The sequence below is a fragment of the Eretmochelys imbricata genome, chromosome 9 (genome assembly GCF_965152235.1).
Source record: "Eretmochelys imbricata isolate rEreImb1 chromosome 9, rEreImb1.hap1, whole genome shotgun sequence".
NCBI classification, from domain to species: Eukaryota; Metazoa; Chordata; order Testudines; family Cheloniidae; genus Eretmochelys; species Eretmochelys imbricata.
The window spans coordinates 23,197,994-23,219,655 of record NC_135580.1 but is presented as its reverse complement, the minus strand read 5'-3'; the positions used below and the strand labels follow the sequence as shown (position 1 = coordinate 23,219,655).

At 43.6% G+C, this 21,662-nt stretch overlaps 1 protein-coding gene across 1 annotated transcript in view; it reads left to right on the top strand.

Annotated features, from left to right (window-relative positions):
* The first annotated feature begins 7,565 nt into the window (after positions 1-7,565).
* The window catches only part of GFM1 (G elongation factor mitochondrial 1), a 41,965-nt gene continuing 27,868 nt past the window's right edge, over positions 7,566-21,662 (top strand). Inside the window, exons 1-8 of the mRNA XM_077826091.1 lie at positions 7,566-7,711; positions 10,229-10,381; positions 10,984-11,116; positions 12,215-12,419; positions 13,251-13,367; positions 14,837-14,987; positions 18,537-18,691; positions 21,119-21,203. Of these exons, the coding sequence (XP_077682217.1) occupies positions 7,637-7,711; positions 10,229-10,381; positions 10,984-11,116; positions 12,215-12,419; positions 13,251-13,367; positions 14,837-14,987; positions 18,537-18,691; positions 21,119-21,203 (1,074 nt within the window). The 5' untranslated portion in view covers positions 7,566-7,636. The remainder of the gene's footprint in view (positions 7,712-10,228; positions 10,382-10,983; positions 11,117-12,214; positions 12,420-13,250; positions 13,368-14,836; positions 14,988-18,536; positions 18,692-21,118; positions 21,204-21,662) is intronic.

The window sequence follows — 21,662 nt, the reverse complement described above, 5'->3', positions numbered from 1 at the left end:
TCCACTTCGGCACATATTTATGATTTGTGTTCAGGGTGTGATAGCAGCTTATAAGAGGTGGCAGAATAAAGCAGAAGGTAATGCATGTGTTGTGCTTATGCACCAATACATAGTACAATCAAAAACTGTATAGCCGTGACAGCACAAGCATTCTGAATGTTTCTGCTTCTTTGCTGCCAAGAGGCCCCCACAATCGTGTCCCCTGATAAAATAATTATTAGAATTTAGCACAGTCTAGCTTTTAATTTTCCTCTGCCCTCTTTGAAAATGGTTTAATAATTTACACTGGGGCTTGGAAAATCAATTTACCATTGGCAAGTGGGGAACTTTTCTTGGTGAAGGAGGTTGCATAAAAAATAAATTACTGGAGAATGTATTTTTCATTTAGAAAAAATCATTTCCTATATTGTGAAGACAGCTATATGAATGTCAACTAGTTCAGAGCTGTCTTCCTGCTGCTAGTGCTCTAGTGCCCCCGCTGCTGCTCAGTGTAAGCAGTGACACACAAATATGGAGCAGTGAAACTGACAAATATGTCAGTTTTAGTTCTCCACTGCAAGACAAAGTTCTCAGAACCTCTTGAATTCCAAGGAAGGAGATGGGGATGCCTCCCACATCTACATGCTCCTCTTCCAGCCTAAGGAGGAGGTCTCAACTGACATTGGGAAACAAATAATGGAAAACAGGAGTGAGGGTTACAGGGTCAGAATCAGGGATCCAGAAGAGGACACTGAGCAGAGAACCCTGGAGGCACCCACTGCTCCTCGAAGGAGTCCGGGAAGCCAGTGGATGCAGCCCAGAGGAACTTTTCCCGGATAACTGATCTGACGGAGGAGCAGAAATAGGCCCCACAGTTGCAGAGCACCTCTCTGTCCAACATCCTCCTCCTGTGTGGCAAGTTCTGAGCAGCTGCAGAGGCAGATCTTGGAGTTACTAAAATAAAAGGTATGCACTGGTGACATCTTTCCCTCCATCCATCCACAATCCCTTGCCCTCCTCTCTCCCTGCACAACAGCCAGGAGTCCAGAGAAGATGGGGAGAGGGGAGGGGAGAAATAGAATAATGGAGACTGCCCTCTCACAGCACGCAGGATGCTCTTGGGGAAAGATAGTAGTAGATGGAGACTTCTTTCTGTCCTTCCCTCAGTCAGGAGGTTAGCGGTGGGGAATAGAACATCAGAGACAGATATCCTGCCTTCTTATAACATCCAGGAAAGTTTGTGTACAGAAGAATAGGTGGGATTCTCCACACTTGCAGTAGAGAAAAGCCTCTCTTGGGAAGAGAACAGATAATGAGGTTCCTTTTCCCTTTCAGCAGTTAGAACAAGGAGGAAGCTTAACATTTGCTACATATACCAGTCAGTGACATATGGAAGATTAAGGCCACAAGCAGTTTCTGGGCCAGCACCCTAGTAAAAATCTCAGAACCCTCCAGCCCTTTTGTTGCAGCAGGCTTCTTAGCAGGATGTTGTCCTTGGACCTGTCTGGTGCCTACCTTCATCCTCAGTGTCAAAAATCAGAGTACAATTCAAGAGCTCCTGGCTTCTAGTCCTGTGCTGACACCCATGGGCCAGGCCTCTCACATTTGGCTGATATGTAAAAAATTAGAATGTTGTATATCAGAGGGAGCATTGTCTAGTGGACTGTGCATGAGGCTGGAAGTTGTGATCTTGGCTCCACCCTTGAATTGCTGTGGGGCCTTACGAAAGTTGTTTAAATTCTGTCTCTGTTTTCACATGTTTAAAACCATAATCAAACCATAGTGAAGATTAGCTCATTAATATTTGTACAACACTTTGAAAAATGTAACGTTCTGCAGAAATATGAGGTATTAATCAAGAACAATATAATAAACAAATGGTAGTATATGTTTAAAAAAAGACATGGATAGAAAATGTTAAACATGTTGAATCACTGCAGGACATACTTTGATACTGAATGTCTATATACATTGTGTATTCTGGTATGTTGCCTTATGTCCGCCATCTTTAGTAAAAATATTCTTGTGATTAAAGGACAACTAGCTGGCTGGAGACCTGGGATCTGCCCCTGGACTTTGTGTGGAACTCTGAGCAAGGCAATTCACTTCTCTGTAGCTCATTTTCCTCAATTGTAAAATGGGGATAATACAACACTGCCTAGTTAATGAATATTTGTAGAGATTTTTTTGGAGATCCTCAGATGGAAGCCACTTGACAAGTGCAAAATATTATTTATTATATTATTATTTATGTATTTTTGTTTCTATGCAAATTTTTGTTTCAGTTCAAGAATACAAACCACTACCTTTGAAATGTACATTATTAGGGTTCAGCTTTTGTCTCACTGAACCAAAGAAGGTGGCAAATATGGCAAGGCATGCAGCCATATTTCAAGCCATATTTCAAGGTGAAATCCTGGTCCCACCAAAGTCAATGGGGCCAGGATTTCATGCCAAGAATATTAATTTGAATGATGGGAAGCAGTTAATATGAAATTCCACTTGTATTAAAAATGACATTGTTTAAGTTGGTCTCTGGGCTGTTTTTCTTTTGAAAACACCATTGTGTGGTATCACTTACTACTTTTAATATCTGCCTGTGATGTTTTTGAGAGACGTGTATCTCAGAGAAACTACAGAAAAATGTCTTTTTATAAAGAATGAAGCTAGTGTTTCTCAGAGTGATGGAGATCCTGAAAACTGAGGAGGCTAAATTCTGGTATTTATCCAGGAACCAAGTACCTGGCTGGAGAAAAATGCTGGCTTTGCTGCACTGTTCCACCTGTTTCCCCCAACCCTGATTTGAAAGGCTAACCTTTGAACAGTGCCAGATTTTTTTTCAGATGTTCTGCTCATCCAGTCCAGCAAGGATATCTAGAACTTGAAAAATATATTACTGAGCTTCCACAATCTCATACAGAATTTCTTCTCTGCCTTCTTCCCCTAAAGAATTACCCTCAAAACACACACACACACACACACACACACACACACACACACACACACACCCTTTCATTTAAAAACGGTACTTCTACACTAACTTCCCGGTCCGAGTACCATACTAGCTTAACTAAAAATTGCCTCAGAGCTTCTAGTTGCTACAGTACTCATGTTTATGGTGTCAGTGGGGCCTACACCTCTTTTTAGCACAGATTTTTGGATTTGTGGTGTACTTTGCAATGTTGCCAATAGTCCACAAAGATCTACTGTCAGTTTGTTGGTGACGCTGGGCACTACTCTAGGTAATTCGGGAGGGTGGAAGACCACGAGTGTTGATGAAGCCTTCTTGCTCTAGGCCCAGGCAAACTGAAGCCCCTCTGCTCCTTGAACTTTCTGTGACCCTGCACAACTATGAGGAAGCTAGTACACAAACAGATAGGTTTGCACACGGCTCACTAGCCAAGGCCAGCTTCTGCCTGGGAAACGTATAGATAAGGCAGAAATGTTTAGCAAAAACTAGTAACAAATAGACCCAAATAAGGCAAGGCTCGGGCAATGCTACTGAGGAAAAACACAACTGGCTGCTTTAGCTGATTGGCTACGGTATTGTACGGGGCAACAGGTAATTGGTTGTATAAGCTTGTGTAGTGAAATAGGCAAAGGTATAAATTGTATACTGTAATCTGCATTCAGGGCTGCAGGATTTGAGACAGCTCAGTCTCCCTGCGCCCTATTTGAAGCTTCAAATAAATCTCTCTGCTTCTCCACCCCGTTGTGGTCATTGGCGCGACGCACACTGGGCAACGAACCCAACTGTTGCTTGCCTCGGGCACTCTGTGCCAGCAACAAGTTTATACCTGCAAACCATTTTCTTCAAATCCTACAGAGCTACTTACATGGAAAAAGTTTTACTTACTCACATCAAGGCTGAATCTATCTTGGACATTTAGGTAAATTAACAAGAAACAACAAAAAAAGGATTTTTGTGTTGATTATTTTCATATCAAAATAACTAGATGATAGCTGTATATGAAATGTAAAACAGGAAGATGAAAGTGAGACAGTGAAAAAGCTGAAATGGAGGAGTTCACTAGCTTTAGTGCTGTCTTCTGGTGAGAATTTTTTCCAGTGGATAATCTTCTTAACCTCTCAAGATTAAATACCCTAAAAAAAGAAAAAAAAAAACACATGAGCCTTCAGTAGGGGTGACGGTAACTTAAAGGACTTACTGGTACACTGGTGCCTGGGCTCCTGGGCAAGGTGTAGGGTGGGGAGGCTCTGGGCTCCCAGAAAGGGCAGGGCCTGGGGCGGGGTTGGGGCCAGACGCCCCCAGCCAGCCCTTCAGCACTGCCCGGCCCGCTCCACCAGGGCTCCGGCCACTGCCAGGAGCCTCGGGCCCTTTTAAATCAGCAGGCCCTGGGGCAGCTGCCCCTTTTGCCCCCACCCCCATCAGTGGGCCCTGCTGGTATGGTGTTTAAAGTGCAGCCATGGCAGCGCTTTAACGTCGGCTGTGTACTGGCCCATACTCGCAACCACTTTCTTAACAGTACGCTGTACTGGCTTACTTTCACCTATGACGTTCAGATGGCAAATTTAAATTTTATCCCCCTCTTTTTCCAGGTATAGTCCATTTATTAGGCCATGTCTACACTACGTACTTACGTCGATTTAAGTTACGTCCATGATCATAAGCTGCTGTAATTACATTGCTTGTGGATGTTCACACAACGCTCTTTATAGCAGGAGAGCGGATCCACAGTTGGTGCTCTAGCATTGTCAGAGAGAGCAGTGCACTGTGGATAGCTATGCTACTGTGAAATTGCCACCGTCTCTTGCTATGATCACAGTGCATCCTGGAGGCAGACTTATCCCCGCGATGCAGTTTTCTCGGTCCCATGATTCCAAGGGCTTCCGACTGCATTTCGTGCCATTTTTCGACTGTACCTTTAAACTTTGCCCGCCATCTCTGCTCACCAGTCTTGTGTTAAGCATTATGAACACAACATGGCGGATCCTGCAGTATTTCATGAGCTGCAAATCTGAACAGAAATCTGTGGTGCCTGCCCTGCTGGGTGCCATGGAAAGAAACAAAGAGCAGCTGCACACAGTGGACCATTGCTATCGGGCTCAGAAAACAAACACCGAGTGATGGGACTGGAGTGTGGCACAGGAATGGGATAATGAGCAGCGGCTGCAGAACTTTCATATGCGCAAAGCCACCTTCCTGGAACTCTGTGTGGTGCTCACATTCTCCCTCCGGTGCAAAGTCTCCAAAATGAGAGCTGCCCTAATGGTGGAAAAGCGCGTGGTGATCAGTGTGTGGAAGCTGGCAACTCCAGATTGCTACCAGTCAGTCACAAAAAAGTCTGGAGTTGCGAAGTCACCATGGGGGTTGCAGTGATGCAAGTGTGCAGGCATAGGCTCCGACTCTGTGGGTGCTCCAGGGCTGGAACACCCATGGGGGAAAACTGGTGGGTGCTCTGCACCCACCGGCAGCGCTCCACCCCCGCAGCCCCAGCTCACCTCCACTCGGCCTCCTCCTCTGAGCATGCCAAGTCCCTGCTTCTCCCCCTCGCTCCCAGTGCTTGCTGCTGCAGAACACCTGTTTCATGGCGGCAAGCCCAGGGAGGAGGGGGAACACAGCGCGCTCTGGGAGGAGGCGGGGCCGGAGGGAAAATTTGGGGAAGGAGTCCAACGGGGGCAGGGAGGGGGCGGAGTTAGGGTGGGGACTTTGGGGAAGGGGTTGGAATGAGGGTGGGGGAAGGGCAGCAGGGGGCAGTACAGGGGTGGAGTCCGGGTGCGGCCCGGGGCGAGCACCTACCGGCACGGCAAAAAGTTGGCACCTATGATCCTATCCTTAGTACATCAGGGTCTGGCGAGCAGATGTTTGGTATATTTTTCAAGTCTTCTATAACATATTTATAGCACGGTTCATCCCAAATGATCTAGGAAGCAGTGCTACTGAAATGCACCCACCTGTGGGTGGAGAATAACATGCACTGCAGTATTGCAGGAGGGGTATTCAGTAAGGTACTCTCAGGTATACATGTTTCTTAATCAGTGCAATAGACCTTAACTATCTACAAAGAACTGACATAGCTTTAATTTTTAAGATTTTGTCAGAAAGACACACAAGCCCCATTCTCCTCTCTTTCACGCACATTTATAGTGCATGGTATGGTATGATATTTTCCTACTTTAGAAAGACAGTAAGTGGAGTTTGTTGCAATTTGAAATTATGATTCCAGGGTGTCTTAAGTCTTCATACCTGGCTTATACCTTTAAGCCATTCCCTCCTGTTCATTTTTGGGACTGCATTCTTCCTATTACTGAGAACTGCTCTGCCGCCACTGAATAGTCTTTAATATTCCAGAAAAGTCCTATTGATCTAACTATTTTTTGTACCATTCCACTTATATCACAAAGGGGCCAAACATGATACGGTTTCTAGGGGGTACTGTAATATAAATAAAATAACAAGTATAAACACTGGTTTCAGAGTAGCAGCCGTGTTAGTCTGTATCCGCAAAAAGAAAAGGAGTACTTGTGGCACCTTAGAGACTAACAAATTTATTTGAGCATAAGCTTTCGTGAGCTACAGCTCACTTCATCGGGTACATTCAGTGGAAAAATGAATGCATCCGATGAAGTGAGCTGTAGCTCACGAAAGCTTATGCTCAAATAAATTTGTTAGTCTCTAAGGTGCCACAAGTACTTCTTTTCTTTTTAAGTATAAACACTCCATCTTATTATTGCTATGCCTAGATTTTGGGTTAAGACATTGTTTGCTGGATTAATCTCGATATTGCAATCACTGTGTCTGGGGGTCGGAAAGGACACTCTATTAAAAATATATTTTATACAAAGCACTTCATATACTACACACCTACAGTACCATTGAAACACAGCCCTCGCTAGTCTGGAAAGTGCTGGTGGACAGCAAAGGGAATTTTCTCAATGTGGTCCACTCTGTCAACTCGCATGATATTTGGTGTAGTTTTTAAGCTCCAGCTCCTGGAATCAAGTGATTATATGAGAATCACAACTTTCATTTTTAAAAATTATAAGTTTCTAACCTTCATGGTTGAGGAAAAGGAAGCTTGAAAAATGTGATTCAGGGGCACCCTAAGGCTCAAAAGCCAGAAGGAAAATACACAGAAACCAACCTTTATTATTATTTTATTAATACTACTAATAATTAATATATATTTTATTATTTAAAAAATTGTGATTTTTAAGGCAGTTTCATCAGCATCGAATCCCTGGGATTGGCAAGCCTGACGACACCTTTCCTTATGCTGCCACTGGGCTCTTCACCGCCTCCTGCCTCAGCTTCCCCAGCTGTAAAAGGACGCTAAGGATACTGGTGTCTTTGTAAAGCTCCGCGCACTCCACCGACGGTGCGTACCAGGAGAGTGCGAGGCACGCATGAATTATTATGACGGCTCCCGCCACTGGGAAGCGCCACGTGAAGCGGAAGGGCCTGGCTCCTATCCACACAGCCCCTCATCTCCGAACCCCGCCGCCTCCCGCCCTGCAGGTGGCGCTGTCAGGAGCCTGCCAAGTGCATGGCCGGGCAGGTCCCCTCAGTGCCCCGGAAGTGTTCCCAAGCCGGGCCGGAAGCGTTCACTAGCCGGGCCGGAAGCGTGCGGGCAACAGGACCTTGGCGGTCAGAGCCGGAGAGGGAGCGGTGCGCCGCGCCTTGTCTGAAAGCGCCATGCTGCAGCTGCTGAGAGCCGGGCTGGTGCTGGGGCCCTGGCGGCGTCAGGGCTCGGCGCTGCTGTGGCAGCAGGTACTGGGCTAGGCGAGCAGCCTCGCTTGTTTCCGCGGGGCCAAGCTGGCCAGGGGGCCGGAGCCCCTCTGGGTCGGAGAGCAGCTCCCGGCCCGGGGAGTGTCGGCAAAGGGCCAGCTTCTGCCCAGCCGCGCGGGGCTGTTGCCGTCGCGCCGGGGGCGAGGGCTGTCCGGGCTGCGGGTGGTAGGAGATACCACGATCCCTCTGCCCCTAGGTGTAAATACATCCATACTGCCCTACACAGACCGTCTGACTCAGGTCTGCGTTTTGAGATGCATCCACATTGCAAACCGACAGGGCTTGGGCCTGAATCACAGTGGAACTCTGACTCAACCTCCTCCGCCCCTTACAGTCCTAAGACTCCGGTCCTAAGTGCTCAGTGACTTCAGTTAGACTGATGTGTGTGGATGGAAGGGGGGGGTTAGGGCTCAAACCTGAGTCAGAGCCAAGCTTTAGCCTGCAGTGTAGACAAACCTTAAACTTGTGGACCTCTTGGCAAGAGTGTGGGATTAATCTTTGCGTATTGACCAAATTACATGCTAATGATTCTTTCAAAGATTTCAGTGCACTTTCTAAACATCCACTAAAGTGGACAAGCTAAAAATCTTACCTTAAAAGCCAGATTCCTTACCTGTATTCTTAACACCATGTTATCTTATTTAAAACCCATCATCTCTTATTCTAATGCACTTTTCACTGCTAATGCTTACTGCTTATTTTTTTTTCATTTCTTGTAGTTTCGCAGGCTTAAGTAGTTTAGTCAGTGATCCTTTGTGGCTCTCGAGCACTAGAACAATCCTGCAATGATTGGGTTGCAAACACCATAGGATAATGTTTAAATCCAAACAAAGAATAAAAGCTTTTGTTGGAATAAAAATGCACTTAATATATATTTAAGTCTTTGTTCACAAAACTTCAATTTATGTCTGAAGTGATCTGAAAGTGTCCCTGTAGACCTTACATACATCCTGGTGAGGCAGGTAAATATCTCAATTTTATAGACATAAGAGTATGTCTTGACTGATTTAAAGGCCTTGCAGACTCAGTGATGGAGCTGGAAACAGAATTAAAGAATTTTGGCTTCTGTACCTCAGCTCTGATCACCAGACAAAGCTTCCTAATATCTTGATAATTACATTCTACCAACTCAGTACTCCCCTAATCTCACTTGGATACCGAATGTTGCTGCTTCTCTTCTACTATAATACAATGTTACTATGCAATGCTTAACCCCGCTCTGCTTTAGTTGAGGGCTCTAAATTGAGGAACAGGTCCCTTCTTCCTGCAGTTGTGGTTCGTATTCCTTAGGGCTCTGTAAGTGCTGTTAATTGTATTCCTAGTCCCCTCTTGTTACTGACCTGCCTCTGCACAGAGTTGCTCTATGCTTACTCACCTTTGCCCAGATTTGCCCTCCGTATAGGTTTTGCCTCTCACCTGCAGGTTACTGGCATGGGACTTCATCTGTACAGAGATTACATTTTTTTTATTTAAGCCTCTTACCATTATTGTAATAGCGATGTCAGTAATGGTGGGAGCACTACCATGGCCACATTGTCATTGACTAGAAATTAAGAAGAGATGAATGGAAAAAAAAAACTAAATGGAGGACAATATCTTAGAGCGTGGAAGATCAGACTGAGGGAAGTAATAGGTAGACATGGAGAACAGCGTGTGGAATGAAGGGATAGAAAAGAAGGGAGACGGGGTGAGTCTATAAGTGTCCAAGTCCTCAGTTTCACACACACAACACTTTTAGGGATGAACTCACCAATAATGGCTATCTTGTCTGCTCATTTTCAGATGTTCCTGATCTCTCCTGTCACCTTGTGACCTACTGTCTTTCTGCTGCTCCCTTTAGGCATAAAGGAAGTTTGCTTTCATACATTGTCCAAAAACCCCTTAAATCCACACTATGGCCCTCCTCAAAACAGGAGAGCTAGGAGGTGGCTTGACTGAATTAATAGCTGGTAAATGCAGGGAAAAATAAGACTGCTACTTCACACAATGTCTTTGAATGTGTACAGTATCTTCCCTGGTAACCCAGAAAGCAAGAGGGTGCAGGGAGCAAGTTTATCTGAAACCTCATTGCAGCATCTCTCTCTGCTTGCCCAAAGGATGGCAGGCTAAGTGCAGGGTTGATTGAGCTTTGGGTTGGAGGTGGGGGTTCTGGAATATGCTTAAGGATGTTTGGGGAGCTCAGATTAACTGATTTATTTCCTATCACAATGAAACAGAGGAAAGAATCACTTTAATGGTCACAAGTTACCTTCCTTGAGGCATAAAGAAAAGGAGTACTTGTGGCACCTTAGAGACTAACAAATTTATTTGAGCACAAAATAAAGCTTATGCTCAAATAAATTTGTTAGTCTCTAAGGTGCCACAAGTACTCCTTTTCTTTTTGCGAATACAGACTAACACGGCTGCTACTCTGAAACCTTCCTTGAGACATGTTTATGGTGAGCCATTGTTCTGACATGGACAAAACTGGCTGAACTGCCTTCTGCTCTTGTTTTTCAGTTTCTCTTGAACAGCTGCAGACAGTGTTCTTCAGGAACCATTCCCAATGAAAAGATCCGCAATATTGGAATCTCTGCTCACATTGACTCTGGGAAAACGACATTAACAGAACGAGTCCTTTTTTACACTGGGAGGATAGCACAGATGCATGAGGTTTGTCTCTGCAATACTGGTATGACACTCATTTTGGTGGTGAGGGGATTTTGAACGTTACATGCAATGATTCAGCTATTGAGTTGTCTAGAATTGTTGAACCACAAAGAGCACTGAATGGAATAAGAAGGTTGTGCTTAAAGGCTTAGTGACGCTGTTTGAAGTACAAGCCAAATGGGGAATCCTAGAGACAGCTTTCTCATGGTGCTCTCTGACTCCCCCCTAAAGTCACACACATTTGCTGTCACATACACTCCCCACCACCCCCCAACAAAAAACCCCAAGAGACCCACCACCAACATAAATGGAGAACTTCTCCATACAGTCAAAGGTGAACGCTCACTGGCTCCAGATATGTTGGCTTATCAGATTCATAGTGAAATAGAAATTGTTTGCAATGGCTTTTTGACCACCAGGTCTTCTTCAGGAATGATATGCAAAGGAAAGAGCAAAGCTAGTTAGGACTGTAGACTTGTGCCACTAACTCAGCTGAATTTTGTTGCCTGTGTGAAAGATGCTTAGTCTGTGTTTATTCAGGCAAAATTCTCATTCAAGCCAGTGGGAGATTTTCTTTAAGTAAATGCTTTACTTTTTGTGTTTAGGTAAAAGGTAAAGATGGAGTCGGGGCTGTCATGGATTCTATGGAGCTGGAACGACAGCGTGGTATCACAATTCAGTCTGCAGCAACATATACCATGTGGAAGGACACCAACATCAACATCATAGATACACCAGGTAACGTGAACTCTGAGAACTTTGCAAGTGCTATCCTAACCAAAATATCTTGTGTCCAAAGAAGACATCGATTCTCCCCCACCACTGTGTTACCAATCTGATAACAGTAATGTAGCTGTTTATCTGAGCTGATCACACAAAGTGTTGCACTGCCCAATCCAACCACCCGTTCTCCCCTGCCTGCCCCCCACCGCCCCATCCAACCCCCCCATCTTCCTGACTGCACTCATTCAACCCCCCGTTCCCCGCCCTCTGACTGCCCCGACCCCTATCCACTCCCCTGCCCTCTATCCAACCCCCCCGCTCACTGCCCCCTTACTGCGCTGTGTGGAGCACCGGTGGTTGGCAGCGCTACAGCTGCACCGCCCAGCCGGAGCCAGCCATGCTCAGCGCAGCTCAGCGCACCGGGTCAGGCTGCGCTCTGCAGCTGCACTGCCCCAGGAGCTCGCCACCCAGAGTATTGTGCTGGCGGTGCGGCAAGGTGAGGCTGTGGGGGAGGGGGAACAGCAGGGGAGGGGCCCGGGGTTAGCCTCTCGGGCCAGGAGCTCAGGGGCTGGGTAGGAGGGTCCCACGGGCCGGAGTTTACCCACCTCTGTGCTAGGTGCTGTACACAGAACAAAAAGACAACCTCTGCCCCAACAGCTTACAATCTTAAGTGTTGGGCGAGAGTCAGCAGATACAGAGGGAGATGGGGAGCACAAGAAAACAGTGAGACACTATTAGTCATCACGATCAGCAGTGGTATCAGTGGTTTTCTGTTTTCATTATTGATATACAGTAGTCTGCTTCAAATCAGTTTTCCTTTCTGGCTTTTTTGCACTAGTATAATGTTGTTGTGTTTTGAGTTGTAGTCACTGTATGGGGATTTCTCTGTGATTAAAATCAAAATGCTGTCCAGTGGAATTCCTTTAAAAACAATTTCTCAGAAACACTTATTTTTTTTCAAAATCTAATTCTTGGACAGAATTTGACTTGACAGTGTCCCTTTCAGCAGAGCTAAAGATTTGTTCATGTGGATACAGAAGAGAAAACAACCCAATAGAGCGTAATTCCTTGCTGCAACTTAAACCATCACAGAAAATTGCTTTTCTCATTCAGGGCATGTGGACTTCACAATTGAAGTGGAACGAGCGTTAAGAGTTCTTGATGGAGCTATCCTGGTGCTCTGTGCTGTTGGAGGAGTCCAGTGCCAAACAATGACCGTGAACAGGCAAATGAAGCGTTACAATGTCCCATGTTTAACATTCATCAATAAACTGGACAGAATGGGCTCAAATCCAACCAGAGCTGTGCAACAATTGAGGTAACTAATGTGCTTAGCTTGTTTGCAGTGCAGTTCCAAACTGTTCATGTGATGTTTCTTGATGTTCTGAGTAGATGTTAATGAGCTTAGCTTGTATGGTCTGAGATAACAATTCAGAGAATAATGCGTAGCTTCAGGTTACATCAGATGGTAGCAAGGTAACAGAAACAACTCTTCTTTAATGTCGCCATAAGGTGGTACCAAAATAACGCTCCCATTCATAAAACAGCTGTCAATGTCAGCTTAGGTTATGAAACTTCCATTTCCCCAAAAGAAGTCCGTTTCATGGCTAGTGAGTTAGGTCTGTGGCTCATTTGGACTCATGATAATGGAGATGTTTCTGGAGTTACGTATAAAGGTTTAATAATAAGATAGTAGTGCTGCAGTGCGTTGTTCCAGTATCCCAGGGAGGAGGAGTAGGGACCTAAACGTGGGGCAGGCGGTTGACTTTAGCCTTGTATCTCATGCAGGTACTACCTTCTTTTCCCCCATCCTCTTCCATGCTCCAAGTCTGTACATAGATTCATTCATAGTAGAAGAACAAGCTGGCTCCAAAGTACTAACACACATGAGGGAGAAGTAACTTCCTGGATTAAAATTACCATTGAAAACAACTAACATGGGTGAAAGCAAACTTTGATGATCTGCTAGCGTTTCGATTTCACTAGGGCTCTGATGCTATGACATGAGCCAGTGAGGCTTTTCACTTGAGTGAAGGAACGCTAGGTTATTGGTCCCGGGGACACTATTGAAGAACCCAGGTAAGACAGATGAGTTAAAATGCTGCCTTGTCTTGTACTGAGAACTGATTTGTATTTTTAAACTTTTCAGATCTAAGTTAAATCACAATGCAGCCTTTATGCAGATTCCCATTGGCCTGGAGGGAAACTTCAGGGGGCTTATTGATCTTCTTGAGCAAAGGGCCATATACTTTGATGGTGACTTTGGGTAAGTGGTTGAAGGCATTTCTTATTTGTTGAGGCTACTCCCTGTTTGGTGAATGCTGAAACTGAGTAGACAATTGTTCCTGTCCCCGTCCCCCCGCCCCAAAAAAAAAAAAAAGTAAAAAAAAAAATTATTTCTTGGTAGTGAGAGAGGTAGTTAGTGGCTTGCCTGGGAGGTACATGTTTGGTTGCCCAGCTTTGGTAGCTGCATCCCTTTGATGGCCACCTGAATGTGGCTGAGAAGGTAAAACAGCACTGTTCACTAAGAATATAGGGAATGCAATTTGATTGAGGAGCCCATATCTTTGCAGTCTCTGTGGTTGTGGGCAAGGTGGGAAGACAACACAGCATTATATCACGTATCTGGCAGAAATCAGGAGCAAGATTTTTATTCTTGTGGCCATTGGTTAAGCTTGTTCGGTGAAATCCTGTCCCTATTCAACACAGCAGCAAGACTCCCATTTACTTCAGTGCACCTGGATTTCACCCATTCTCTCTCATAAGGGTGGGGTAGATAGGCAAGGATCCCATTCTTCACTTCATATTGGCTGTGAATAAAAAGCATCCATCCATGACGTAATGGGGGATGAGGCCCCTAACTTTGTATCTTTATTTAAAACCTGTTGAGATGCCAGTAGGGCCAGTTTAGGGTGCAGTGGTAGCTGCCAGAAACTTGGTGCAGCATAAATCAAAGCGATCTGACATTACAGCTGTCTAGAAGACAACAATTCTGTTTTGTGGGAAGTTTTGAAAATAATTTTTGTATCCCATTGGAAACAAAACAAGACCTTTCAAATGTTTTCACAAAAAAAAAGTTGGTTGAAATGTCAGTTTTCAGACTAAAACCATACCTTTTTGATTTGGGAAGAAAAGTGTGTGTCTGTGTGTGTCCGTGTGATTCAGAATAGAGCTTTTCATCCCAGACCACTCTGAATCAGGCAGAGCAATGGCTTGAACCACATCCCAGGCAAGTGCCCTAACCACCAGGCTGGAGAGCATGGCAGTCTCTCAACCTTCCCAGTCAAAACCAATATGTCTCTGCAAAATGTTTTGGCTTTGACAAAACAGGATATTTTGACAAAATTTCATGTAGTCGAAAATGTTTGGATTAGTTCTAGTGGGCAGGCTGGTTGCATCCAACCTAAAGAGTAGGAGATCTCCTGCTCTGAAATGAGGTCCAATAGTACCTGTTTGGCATGTGAGTCTTGGGATAAAGTAAAGGTAAGGTGGAATTGAGGCTGATGTACAGATTGTTCCGCTGCACTGCAAAGCCCCAGCATGAGCTGTTGAAGTTCCTCTCTGCTGTGGTGTTGGAGATGCAACATTGGTAGACCTCAGGAAGTTTATTACTTGCCTACATGCCGAGACTGTTGAACTGACTCAGAATTTCATGGCCACTGTGGTGCCACATGATTGAAAGCTCCACTCACATGGCTGTTCACAAAACTTACCGCGTTTTCTTTGCCTTTGTAGCGAGACCATTAGATATGATGAAATCCCAGCTGAATTTAGAGCAGAGGCTACAGAAAGACGCCAGGAACTGATTGAATGTGTTGCTAACTCAGATGAACAACTTGGGGAGCTGTTTCTGGAAGAGAAGATCCCTACAGTTACTGATTTAAAGGTAAATGATAATTCTTGTGGAACATGTATTATTTATTAGCGGTGAGATTTTTTTCAAAGCCTCCTAAGGGATTCGGGTGCCTAAATACCATTACAGTTGTTCTTTATATCACCCAAAGTGTGCCAAGTGCCACCGTTACCTTGTAAGTGTGCCTTTACCTAGAGGCACAGCCTCCCTTGGGAGAGAGGCACCTTCGCTCCCTATACCAGCTCAGATGGCTAACAAGGCTGCCAGATGTGTTGGTGGGTTTTGTAATGTGGACAGGGAACTGGACTGACACCGCCAAAAGGCCATGAGGTCTGGAGTGGATTTGAACTTTTATGTGCCCTTCATAACTCTGATAGTCTGTATAAGTATGTCCACACTTCACACTAAATCCAGGTCTGTGGGACTCAGGCTTGTGGAGTCAGTGTTTCCAAGCCAATGCTTGAGTGTCCACACTGCATGGTAAACCTGGATTTCCAGTTGCTGGACCCAGATGTCTCAGCTGTGCTAACATGGCCATACTGCACTACACAGAACTTGTGACTCAAGTCTCTTGATGTGACCTGCTTCCACACTGCATAATGACAGGGCTTGGACCTGAGTTACAGCAGGACTCCCGTTCTGACCCACCTTCTAGCTGGTTCCTAGGTCCTGAGTACTTCCTGACCTGCATCAAACTGATTTGTGTGTGGACAGAAGGGAGGTCTGGGCTCAAACGTGAGTCAGACCCTAGGTTTGGTGTTCCGTGAAAACATATTCTTTATGCCCTTATGAATCCTTGAGCCATCTATTTAGTCACCCAGGTTCTTTAAGCATTAGTCTATCACTATTACAGATGGCCATTCTGATATTGAGGCACAGAGATTGTGACTTGCTCAAAGTCACACAGCTATCCAGTAGCAGTCCTGAGGGAATTCTGCACCAAAAGATTCTGTGCCCAATATTTTAAAATTCTGCATATTTTAATTGTCAAAATCAGACAAACACAATAACAATATAATCACACCATTTTCAATTATTTGCTGACAAGTATTTTGAAATAAATTACCAAAATAATTGAAAATGGTATGATTATATTGTTATTGTGTTTGTCTTATTTTGACAATTAAAATATGCAGAACTTTGCAGAATTTTAAATTCTTCAATTTTTTGGTGCAGAATTCCCTCAAGAATACCAGGGTTCCAGGTTTGAATGTATTTTCAGTATTCCAGGAAAGTGGCCAAAGCTGTGCCTGGATGGATAAGTGGGCACTGTTTCACTGAATTGAACTCACTTAGGCTAGACTGAATTTGACTCAGACTTGATCATGGAAATCATAACTTTAAAACATAGCTTTAGATTTAAAAATGCCTTTGTCAGCATCTTTTTGACTCCCTTGGTATCAGAGTAATGTGGGATTGCCATTTTGTAATGCTTTCCTGTTCTATTCATGTTCTTATACTGCACTCATCACCATAGGAAGCAGCCCCCTATACCTGCTATTAATGGTGTATTACAGAGGTACAATGGTCACTCAAAGTTGGATGCATTGAGGGTTCCATTGTAAACTTTACTTGGATACTCTGGGCCCCTAACTTTTGAATTGAGTAAGTGATTTGTTTGATCCTTTTATGTATGTAATGCGTATTAGGATTGAAAGAATATTGATTTTTGGCTCCATGGAACTTTAATGATGAATCTTGTTATCCAGCAAGTGCTCTGGCTTCAGGAGCACTCAGAAAGTTTGTACCTCAAGATGCTATTAAAGCATGTGCCATGAAGGCAAAAGGCCTGATTTTTCGGAGGTGTTAAGTAGCTGCTTTGGCTTCAGTGGGAATTCTGGGTGCTCTGTACATTTGAAAATCCAGTCCACTGTGCTTTATTTGATGAGATGTAAAGGCAGGAAAAACTAACTGGCCCACTCATAAAGCACCCCCTCTGCTGAGTGACTAAGACAGTCCTTAATAGTAGCCTTAGAGAACTGCAAAGCTCTTCCAGTCAGAGGAGGGAGTGTTGCAGTAGTCTGTGCATTCTGTTCCTGTTGTGATTTGCTGTAAGAGATTCTAAGAGTTTGTTGTTGATAGTACCCAGTGGGATGTCTGGGAAGGCAGTCTGTTACAAAAGTAAATTTTGTCTATTCAGAGTGGCCTTGCTCTTATCACCTTTCCTGAAAGCAAATTAATTACAGTTATTTAATAGCTGTGACAAAGCAGGTTTACTTATACTAATTTTTTTTCAGTGGCAGGCAGCCAAGTTCTTGTTTAACATATTTTTTCTTGGAAAACATGTTAGCTATCAATCCTGAAGGTCACAGTGTTAGTGGATGATCATTAAGGATCAAGTGCTTAAATAAATACCTGGTTCTCTGGCACCAAACATTATTTACAAGAAATGTTGTCTGATGTGCCCCAGCTCCTTAATGGAATGAAAATAATCTTCGCAAAAAAAGAAATAAATTACTTCTGTATCTCTAAAAAATTATTGCTGATGAGAATTGAATGGAGCCATACATTTCCAGTGTTTTATTAGGCTGCCAAAGTAGAAATAATAGGCATTAACATAATTAAATAGGTTTCCAAAACACACACACTCGATGACTAGTTAAGCAGAAAAGATGACAATGGAATCTTGTATTTTTGTGCATAATTTTGTTAGATCTTCAAATATTTTTTTAAAAAAAGCATCCAGCAAGATTTTTTTCCAATTCAAGAACTGTTAAGTTTTTTTTCCAGTGTCCTCCTTATGAACCATCGTGCTATTTCAAAATATTCTTTCAATCAGGAGAGCTTAAAAATAAACTGCAAGGTGGATGGCTAAGAGTTTGTGCTAATGGAAAAGGCAAGTAAAATTATTTAATGTAGGGGCCAACAATCCTTTTTTGCAAGTAGTTTGAGTTTTAGCATATTTTATAAAAGTCTTGATTACATGGAAGTGCCATGTGTGTCCGTAATGCCTCATGCTTTGGCCTGACCTCGGGGCAAATTGACTCCAGCCCTTCATTTAAGAGAGCTTGACAAATTGACTCCAGCCCTTCATTTAAGAGAGCTTGAACCTCAAGCCTAAACTTCAGGTCTAAATTTTCAGAACTGACTCTTGATTTTGGGATGCCTTAATATGAGTACTCAGTAATTTATTTAAATTGGGCAATCAAATCACTAGACTATATTTTCCATAATTGACCTTAAGTGAATGGAGCCCAAAATGACCTTCAGTGGTGGTGTGTAGGGTATAATTTGCTTTGGGGAAGGGGCGGGGCTTTAGGGAAGGGGTGGGGTTGATCCTGGGTTGCCCTTAAATTCAAAAAGTGATCTTGGGCGTAAAAAGGTTAGAGACCACTGTGCTACATACATCATTAATGCTATAACAATGCTTCCGGTCCAACCCTGTCCCTTTATGAATGATTATCATTTTTTGTTCTTGTTAACCGTTTGCTTGGCACCTTGCAAGGGATAAGTAAAGACACAATCCCTGCCCAGCAAAGCTGCCAATCTGAACTGCTACAGTGTTAAAGGCGACTACCTTTGGTTCTATGTATAATATTGGAATTGCTACAAAATGTAAGTAATTCATAAATGTTTTTCTAGCTTGCAATCAGAAGAGCAACATTGAAAAAGTCCTTTACGCCTGTACTTGTGGGAAGTGCTTTGAAGAACAAAGGAGTACAACCCCTTCTGGATGCTGTTTTAGACTATCTCCCAAATCCATCTGAAGTCCAGAACTATGCTATTCTCAACCAGGAGTGAGTGCCAGAGGGAAGAGGGTCGGGAGGACAGATCTATTTTTATAAATATAAAGTGCTTATAGAATCAGGATTTCAAGCAGTTTCAAAACAAAGCCGGAAATTTTAACAAAATGCATGAATAATACAATTCATCAGTCATTTTGAAGAAAAACATTTATAGTAGTGTGGTGTAGTAGCCTTGCATGATCATTAAAAGATGACAGATCCCTCCATCAATGGGGCATTCTTTTCACTTGTAGTATAACATTGTTTTACTTCCTCTTAAATATTAAAACTGACAAATATTTAGTGATCTGGTCAGGTCATAGGAATTGTTATTTGTAAGGATAAATTTATATTAACATCTTAGGTTGTATCTAGACTAGGAAATAGGTCATATTTAAAAATATCAGGGCATGTTTTAAAAAGTATTTGCTATTTCTTACTATAGTTATGACCTCATAGTTTAAAAACAAACAAACAAAAAAAAACCCAGCCAAATCTTCAATGCTAGCATATATCCTTTTGTGTATAAATGGTGGTTTGAGTAATCTGTACATATGTGCATATTTTCAGACATCTCTTCATGTAGAGATAAATCTTAGAAGGATGATCAGGTTTCTCTTGCTGTATTTGAGTTGCTCAGATAATGCAGTGATAAGTACAATGTAAAACCTTTATACCTAGAAATTATACTAGTAAATGTTGTTTACCACCACCACACCCGAGCACCAGTATTTTTCATCTGACTCCTCACCCCTTCCCTGTCATGACCATCCTTCTGTGTTAGAAAGGTTAGATAAAGTTTCTTATGTGACCCATCAGTGTTACTTCTGAGCTTGTGAGAGCAGTTGCTACTGAGGGTTCTCTCTGCCCTTCTAGCATCCAGGTTGGAATGTTTTCTTTATAATACTTCCATTCCACAATTGTAAGACCAAACCCAGAGGCTCTAAGGTTAGAGCCCCTGAATTGAATAGTAGCATATGGTACAACAGCCAAGCTAACCCATTCTTGTACCCTTATTGGTACTGACAAGCTGAGTTTTTGACCAGCCAGCTGTAGTTGAGGTAGTCATGCACTTTCCCTCTCTGTTCTGTTCTCATGAATACTCCCTATGTTGACATTTATAAGTATGCGTCTCTGCTGCATGTGCAGGAAGAGCATGACGTGGAGGGCGCACTTGGCCGCAAAGTCCATGTCCACACTGCAAAAAAACCACACGCAGCAGTGAGTCTTAGAGCTCAGGTCTTGTACTCGTGCTATGGTACTAAAAACAGCCGTATAGACGTTCCTGCTTGAGCTGGAGTTCAGGCTCGGAAATCCACAACCCACCTACCCCCATGCTATCAGACCCTGAATGGGAGCATCTACATGGCTATTTCTAGCACCATAGTGCAAGCCTGGTCTGTAGACTCAGGCTCTGAGACTCTCTGCCACATTTGCTTTTGTTTTTTTCCAGTGTAAAGAGAAATGTTCTGCACTGTCTTTCTTACTAGGCCCTGGTCTACTCTAGAAAATTAGGTCAGTTTAACTACATCGGTCAGAGTGTGAAAAATTCACTTTCCTGAGTGGCGTAGTGAAGCTGATATAAGTCCCCATGTAGACTGCATGAGGTTAATGGAAGAATTCTTCCATCAACCTAGCTACGGCCTCTCAGGGAGGTGGATTACCTATGCCGACAGGAGAGTCCCTCCCATTGGTGTAGGAATTGTCTACACTAAAGCGCTACTGTGGCACAGCTGTAGCATTTTAAATGAGGAAAGACCGTAGGTCTCCTTTCAGAGTAGAATTACTCTTCAGTAATATTAACCAGTCTTCAAAATACCTGGAAGAGGCAGTAGTGTTATGAGGAGACTAGAACTTGGGAGGTTAAGCCAGTTTTGCCCAAGATCACAAAGGGAGTCACTGTTAGTTTGGATTTGTACTTGAGACTTTCTGGCTCCCAATACTGTGCCTGATGCACACCTCTCTCTAATGATACTTGCTTTTGGGATCAGGTGAAATCCTGGTCCCTTTGAAGTCAACAGGGGTTTTGCCATTGACTTTAAGGGGGCCAGGATTTCACTCTAGGATTTCTGTCCCTAGTGCTTTAAAAGTGCCATCTTCCATGTAGAATGAATTATATCTAATAAAGCGTTGTGCTAGCCACTTCTTCCAGTGGAATTTTAGTGAGATGATGTGAATGCTGGTGATAAATATGTCAGTGCTATGGACCTCCACTTTTTCAGTGATGGCTGTAGTTTGTCTGAAGTTGTCTCCAGAGGGCCTGTCTCCAGAGGTGCACAGATCCTACTGGGAGGTGCTGAGCAGCACTTTGCAATTCCCAAACAAATTCAGTGGGAGTGTAGGGCACTCCAGCACCTAGCAGGATTGAGCACACATTCAGGAGAAGTTGCCATGTATTGTCTCATCACCTTAACCCCCCCCCCTTTTTTTTTTTTTAAGGGATTCTGAGGATAAAACCAAACTGCTGCTGAACTCCATCAGAGATGACTCTGAGCCCTTTGTAGGTCTGGCTTTCAAACTGGAGGTGGGTTATTGTTTCTTTTTCATTTGAGAGGAATTTCTAGTTCAGCAAGAACAACTGAGGCACAGGGCATTTCCTGGGAGAACTGATGGATTAAGTAAGATTTATCTGCACTGGGCCATTAATGGCAGCTTGTCATTAATCCCCAGGAAATGTCCTAGGCAGGGATGGTTATTGGTTTTGTAAATGAAACATACTAGAGTTTTGTTTAAAAGTTTTCTGGTAAATATGTCTATTTGTCCATATGACACATTTGTTACGTGGCTGAGCTAAGGATTTCTAGCAGATGGATGGCTGGTACATTAGCCAGTTGACTTGCTTCAATTGTTTGAGTTTTTCATTTATCTTTTTCATGCTGCCAACATCTGATCCCAGCTGACTGACTTAGAGTGTTGAATACAGCTTCTGTTAATCACCTTAAAGACATACTGTACCCACATTCATTATTTGTGACCTGGGTAG